Source organism: Dromiciops gliroides, chromosome 5 (genome assembly GCF_019393635.1).
Source record: "Dromiciops gliroides isolate mDroGli1 chromosome 5, mDroGli1.pri, whole genome shotgun sequence".
NCBI classification, from domain to species: domain Eukaryota; kingdom Metazoa; phylum Chordata; class Mammalia; order Microbiotheria; family Microbiotheriidae; genus Dromiciops; species Dromiciops gliroides.
The window spans coordinates 223,913,510-223,920,868 of NC_057865.1; the positions used below are offsets into that span (position 1 = coordinate 223,913,510).

General features: G+C 39.0%; 2 protein-coding genes across 2 annotated transcripts; one reads left to right on the forward strand and one right to left on the reverse strand.

The window, feature by feature from the left end:
* The first annotated feature begins 1,809 nt into the window (after positions 1-1,809).
* Positions 1,810-2,556, forward strand: LOC122728473 (ATP synthase subunit O, mitochondrial-like). The gene has a single exon (XM_043967130.1). It carries the CDS (start codon positions 1,829-1,831, stop codon positions 2,429-2,431), a length of 603 nt encoding a protein of 200 aa, XP_043823065.1. The 5' UTR covers positions 1,810-1,828; the 3' UTR covers positions 2,432-2,556.
* A 313-nt stretch (positions 2,557-2,869) lies between these two features.
* Positions 2,870-3,814, reverse strand: LOC122729247 (olfactory receptor 6C2-like). Its single transcript, XM_043967995.1, has one exon. It carries the CDS (start codon positions 3,806-3,808, stop codon positions 2,870-2,872), a length of 939 nt encoding a protein of 312 aa, XP_043823930.1. The 5' UTR covers positions 3,809-3,814.
* Between the last annotated feature and the right edge of the window lie 3,545 nt (positions 3,815-7,359).

Sequence of the window (7,359 nt, forward strand, 5' to 3'; positions counted from 1 at the left end):
ATGAATGAATATATTAATGGCATCTACCTCCCAGAGTTGTCATGAGGATAAAATGAAAGAATATTTGTAAAGCCCTTTGCAAATTTAAAGTTCCATATAAATGAAAGCTACTATTATTCTATCCAAAATGGCTAGGGTAAGGAAGTGAATTGTCTTATCTTTAATACAAGTTCATAGAGGGCCCACAAATTTAAATAATTTAACAGGAGACAGGGGTGCTCAGAATAGGTTTGAAATTTAAATTTGTTCTTTTATAGCCTCAAAACGTATAACTTCAGCTGAGCCAGGAAAGAGTCCAGGGAAGCCAGGAGGTAGAAATGAAGAAGAAGAACATTCCTGGCATGTGGAAACATCCTGGACAAAGGCCTGGAGATGGGAGATCTTCCCACCAGTTGCTCTGCTTGATTGACTGCAAGGGTACGTGGTATTGTCCAGTGAGGCTCCAGAAATAAAACAGGTAGTGTTTTGTTCAACATTCTAAGGGCATTTCTAGTTCAGGTTTTCTAGATTGAGAAGTCTTAGGGACAGTTTCCTGAATCCAGCACAACCTTTCCCAAGGTTCAGTGGAAGCCCTTGATCTTAGTCTTTGGAGTTCAGGAGCTTGGCTGAACTAGATATGCTGGTTATGCAAATAGCAATACTCTCTGGGACTTTGTGTGAACAAGAGGCATGCCTGGGCCCAGAAAGGATTGATTCATGTTTGTGTAGCATGGATGACAATAGCAGAAGCAGGTGTCTGTGCTTCTTACCAGAGAACAGGGGAAGCTCTGGGGGATTCAAAGGACAACATAAGGAAAATTTGTAATTCAATTAAACAGCAGGCTGTTTCCATGGCTTTGGATATATATAAGTTTTCATTGATAGTAGTTCAGGAGACCCAGATGGGCCAAAAAGTCAGGGACTCAGATACAGCAAACAATGGGCTTCTGGAGCTCAGAAAAATCATCAGAGAAAGATTTCTGGAGACACCAGAAACTCTGAAGAAAGTCATAGTAAGGTAAGAAACAGAAATGGAACAGGCTGTCCTCAAGCATAGAGTGCCATGATCACAGTGAAGTTGGGAAACTGGGAAGACAAAATGGAGGTATTTCCATATCTCAAATAGCAGACCTTTTTGCTAGGTAAGGAGTCAGGAAGACAGACTTTAGAGATTTCCATTGGAAATATGGGTCAGAGCAGTCCTGTCCCAGCATACAAGAAAATGTAAACCCAAGGGTTGCAGAAGTCTCCCCCCAAAACCCAGTGAAATCCAAATCAATAAACTTTTGTGCTATCTGATCAGACTGAAAGATCTAATCTGGGGAAGTACAAATTCAACATCTATAATCCAAGTTGGAGATTAGCAGGCCAGAACCTAGTAGAAACACAACTTTAGCATAAAAAGTGAATTTGTGAAGAATAAGATCCAATCCCTACCCCTAAATTCTTTCTCTAATTTTACATATGAGGAAAGTGAGGCCTGGAGAGAATGAGTGACTTGTCTAAGGTCACATACATACTAAGTGGGCAAACGGATTTTAATTCAGTTCTTCTTACTCTAGATCCAATTAATTTCCATTGCCTTACAAAGAGGTGTTAAAAGGGTGGAATGGGATGTTCAAACCAGAGAATAATGAGTAACAACATGAAGAAACTGAAAGAAAATCCATAAATAAGTGCCATAGGAACAGCTAGACATCCAAATCCCAGGATATAAATCTAGATGAAAATTAGGCAATCTGTGAGATCTAAAGAATCATAGCTGCTTAGGGAGAGTTTGACTAACCTGTTAGTTTTGACTTCAAGAAGTTAAAACTATACTAAGGACCTACAGCTACCACAGGAGAAGATGGCGGCTCCCGGTGTGTCCGGGATGGTCCAGCAGGTACGACGCTTCACTACTTCAGTGGGCAGACCATTTGCCAAGCTCGTCAGGCCTCCAATTCAAGTATATGGTCTAGAAGGTCGATATGCCACTGCTCTTTATTCTGCTGCATCTAAGCAGAATAAATTGGACGTGGTAGAAAAGGAGTTGGTCAGAGTAACAAAACTTTTGAAGGAACCCAAAACGGTTGCTTCTATTATGAATCCCCATATAAAGCGTTCTGTTAAGGTAAACACCCTAAATGACATAATTGCAAAAGAGAAGTTTTCTCCCATCACAACCAACCTCATGAAAGTGCTTGCTGAAAATGGTCGCTTAAACAATACCCCAGGAGTCATTTCAGCATTTTCTACCATGATGAGTGTGCATCATGGGGAAGTACAATGCTCAGTTACTACTGCATCTACTTTAGATGAAGCAACTCTTTCAGAATTAAAAACAGTCCTGAACAGCTTCTTAAGTAAAGGCCAAGTTCTGAAAATGGAGGTTAAGACTGATCCTTCAATCATGGGAGGAATGATTGTTCGTATTGGAGAGAAATATGTTGATATGTCTGCAAGAACCTAGATCCAGAAGCTAAGCAGGATTATGAAGGAAGCTGTTTGAAAGTAGCATTTCTCTACAGTTCATCAATGAAACTTTTAAAAATTGTGGAAACAATAAAGTACTTGGAAATTTCAAAAAAAAAAAAACTATACTAAGACTTCTGACACACCCTGTATCTATTTTGCCAGAGGCAGAAATTGGTTTCAGCATTTAAGTGGGCTTGACCTTATAGGTAAAGCCAAATGACTGGACAGTTTGGAGCGGTGATTCAAGTGATAAAGGAAAGGATAGATCCTAACAAATGAAGGGTGGAAGAAAGGAGAATCTTGATCCATGGATGTTTCTGGATGAAAGTGAAAAGTTCATCAACATTAAACTGGCCAGATAATATGGAAGTAGTGATTAACAAGAGAAAATAAAATATGAGGTACTCTTTGTTATCTCGAACTAAGGATTCTTCTATACCTTTGTGACAAATGCAATCCTTTTAACAAAGTCCTTAAAGGCTTGTATGACCCGCTTGTTCCTCAGGGTGTAAATAAAGGGATTCATCACAGGGGCCACTGAAGTCACAAGCACTGATACTGCCTTATTTAAAGCAAGCTCTTCCTTTCCAGGAGCCTTGATGTAGATGAAGATGCAGGTGCTGTAAGTCATGGAGACCACAATCATGTGGGAGGAACAGGTAGAAAAGGCCTTTTTCCTTTGCTGGGCAGAGGGGAATCTCATAATAGTCCTGATAATGTAGGCATATGATAGAACCACTAAGATTAAGGTCATGATGAGTGCCAAGACAGCACAGATTATAACCAACTTTTCTATGAAAGTTGTATCAGAACATGAGATCTTCAGAAGTGGTGATGCATCACAGCCAAAATGATCAATGACATTGGAGCCACAGAATTCCAATTTGAGGCCCAGGCAGAGTGGTGGGAGAATGATCAACAGCCCAGCTACCCAAGAAGTCAGGAGTAGCTGGTGACAGACTTTGCTGCTCATGATGGTTGTGTAATGCAAAGGTTTGCAGATGGCCACGTAGCGGTCATAAGACATGGCAGACAAAAGAAAAAGTTCTGTTGACCCAAGGAGTATGCCAAAAAATAATTGAGTGGCACATGCATTGTAGGTCACAGTATTGTCCCCAGTTGACATGCTGTATAGATATCTGGGAATACAGACAGTTGTGAATGAAACTTCTAAAAAAGAAAAATTTCGAAGGAAAAAATACATGGGGGTTTTCAGGTGGGGATCCACCAAGGTGAGGGTGATAATGGTCAGGTTCCCAGTAACACTCAACATATAGGTAAGAAAGAGAAAAATAAAAAGCAGAACCTGCATCTGTGGATCATCAGTCAGTCCCCTCAGGATGAATAATGTTATTCCTGAATGGTTTTGCATCCCTGGCTTCTGATTTTTGATAGACCTGTATGTCAAATAGAGAGATTGGATTTGAAACGAAGGGTAGCACCACTTTTTTCAACTCCTTTCCATTAAATCTTACTTAATATATTTTTCTTCCTATAAGCAATTAGGTGCCTACTTTGTCAATTTTAATTAATTAAATCACAACAAGGAGAAAATAGTTGTGGGATTGACTGCATAATTTTCAGATCTTTCGTGGAAATCATCCTCCCTGTCCTTATATAACTGAAGACACTTTTACCAGCATTTTTCTTAGCCCTAAGAATCCTGTGACTTTCTCAAAAATCCAACAGTTATTATAGATATTTTCTGAGAAATTAGCAGCTATTTCTGATATTTCCCCTTCTTTAAAAAAATCACATGATTTTTACTTTTGTCCTTTGATGAGAGTAGGTTTATGGTAGTAGCTTCAAACATAGGGATATATTTTCTACCATATAAATAATATGACAGCAAGGAGGAGATAGCAATGGACTTGGGTATCCATCTACATGCACTTTCTGTATAGGCAGAATAGACAATAGCCTTTATGGTACAATTTTAGAAGCACTTGGGTATAATACTTACTGGGCCAGTTCACACCCTTCTTCAAGTTAAATTGCCCTGGGAAGAAATCATGAAACAGTGCTGACTGGGTCCACTACAAATCTAAATTAGATAAACTCCAGTGGGTTCTCCTTGCAGTCAAACAAACATTTGATTCCTTCCTTCTATTCACTTCCCTATTCATCACAGAGACTGTTCCGAACCTTCAAGACTACTATAGCTCTATACTCTCAGGAGAGGACCTCAATTCACATTTCACTAAAAAAAAAATCAAGGCTATTTACCAAAAGCTCACGACATTCTTCTCTTCTTGAACCTCATATCCATATGACCAGTCTTTTCAGTATTCTTTGAAGATTCTTCATCCATTTCCCATTTTCTAATTATGTATGTCAAATTCAACCACCTGCAAAAGGCTTTTTCTGGTCTCCCTGCCCCTTCCCCACAAGATACTAATGCTTTTCCTTTTAAGATTACCTTCATCTTCTCTGTTTATATATTCTATGGACCAAGTTATTTGCCTGTTTTCTTCCCCATTAAAACATGTTTTTTGAGGTAAGGGACTGGTTAGTTTCTTTTTTGTTTATTTTTTACTTTCCTTCATATCCTCAGCCCTTAGTATACTGTCTGCCACATGGTAAACACTGAATAAATACTTGTTGATGAACTTACTAACTTGTATTTAATTCCTACAATCCCATAAAGTGAAATGCCCTCAACACACTTACCTTTCTGATAACTGCTACATGTCTTGGTGGGAAGTCTAATATTGGATGTTCTTGGTGTGACACAAAGCTGAGCAGGAACACATTAGTGGATAAATATATGTGGACTTTTAGACCTACTATGCCTCATGCAGGCACAACCTTCCATTCACAGGTAGGCCTGGGGAATAGACAGAGCTCTCCTAGGTGCCTTGTAAAACACCCAAGTTCCCTGCCTCAGTATTCTCTTCTAGTATCAACTAACTCTAAATTCATTTTTGAATCAGAGATTATATTCCACTGGCAATATATGAAATATTTGCATATACTCAAGCAAAAACAGAATAATTATCAAAGCTGATTCAAAGAAGAGGTGTGAGGTACGAAGTCACATTCCTTTTTTCTCAGGTAACTTGGCTAATCATTTTATTCTCTCTCTAGTCTGATCTCTGGCAGAAATAGCTCATTCCTTCCTTTCTTAGAGGTGCCATTGCAATGAGAATCTGCAATATTTCAAAGGACAAGGAAGGGTATCTTAGAACCTCTGCCTGTATCATGACAGATCTGATCTGCCTAGGCAGGGATACAATTTTCCCTCCAAATGATACATTAACAACTGCAGATATTCATTTTATCTGTTCAATCAGCTATAGGCACATGGGAATCAGTTGAGGGTACAAACAATAGGGCCTTTGGAGGCCCAAGTTGGGGAGTCACTAATGAATCTCCAATGTGATCAACTTTGGCAAAAGCTTTCAATAGAAATCCTTGGGGCCAATGTCCCCAGAGACTAAGAGATGAAACAATAGCATTAGACATAGTCTGGGTGTGCAGCAATAAGAGGCAGATTTGGGATCAAAAGATTGACATCTCATTTTATTCCCCATACTGTCTAAGAAAGACATTCTTTTTTTTTTTTTTTTTTTTTTTTTTTTTTTTTTTTTTTTTTTTAGTGAGGCAATTGGGGTTAAGTGACTTGCCCAGGGTCACACAGCAAGTAAGTGTTAAGTGTCTGAGGCCGGATTTGAACTCAGGTACTCCTGAATCCAGGGCCGGTGCTCTATCCACTGCGCCACCTAGCTGCCCCTAAGAAAGACATTCTTAACTTGGTTCCAATGACTCTTCCTCAAGGGGTCCATGGACAGATTTCTGGGGTTCCATGAATTTGGATGAGAAAAAAATTACAGCTTTATTCATACTTGCCTCTAACTAAATTAGCATTTCTTTCAATTAAGAATGTAGATGACAGAAATGATATTAAAAGAGGCTCCAAAGGTTTCACCAGACTGCCAGAGGAGTTCATGATATACACAAGCAAGTTTAATAACTCTTCATCTGAAGGATTTAGTCTGGAGTCTAGGAAGAAGTCAATGAAGTTTCCCTGGGACATGATAGATGGGGAAGAGGGCAGAAAAATTCATCTCTATTCCCCTATTTTCTTTAGGATCTTGATGTTTTCTCCTCCTATCCTCTGTTATAGGTAATGCTTGCCCTCCTACCTTTTTTCATGTTGTTAGTTTTGTCCTTATCCCTTAATAGTAAGGACAGAGGGGGACACTGGTTGGAGCAGTGGATAAAGCACTGGCCCTGGATTCAAGAGGACCTGAGTTCAAATCCAGCCTCAGACACTTGACACTTACTAGCTGTGTGACCCTGGGCAAGTCACTTAACCCACATTGCCCTGCCCCCCCCCCAAAATAGTAAGGACAGAGTTTCCTGTTCCTTTCCCACTATTCCTCAGAAAGTTCATGGTCAGATGCTGCCCAAGTTGAACAGAAATATTCCAGAATTAACTGAAAATATTATTAAATGTCTCCAACATTCAGGGCTTTGGTGTACTCACTCACATAATCTGACTCTAGTAAGACTCTATGCCATTATATAGAAACTACCAGGCAATAAAAACCATGCCAGGTAAATATGTAGCTCCCTCATCATCACTGCTCCCTGAATATTTCATGTCACTCAAGACTTATATAAATATAATTACAAAATACTCTTTAAAGAAATTTTTTAAATAAGATCAAAATAATTGGAGTGGTATTCAAGTGTGAATCTGGGTTATGCCAAGATGACAAAATGGTGTTAGTACCAAAACTAAATTTAGATTGTGTCCCATATCAGTCAAACTACCAAGGAAGTAATCTGGAAGCTAAACACAAAAATACCAAAATTTGCTTAAAAAATAAAAGCTCTAGACTGTCAAAGGGAATTTTTTAATAAGTAGGAAAGACTCTGTTGGGCAGATTTTCCATCACAGCAGAAAAATGTTAAATT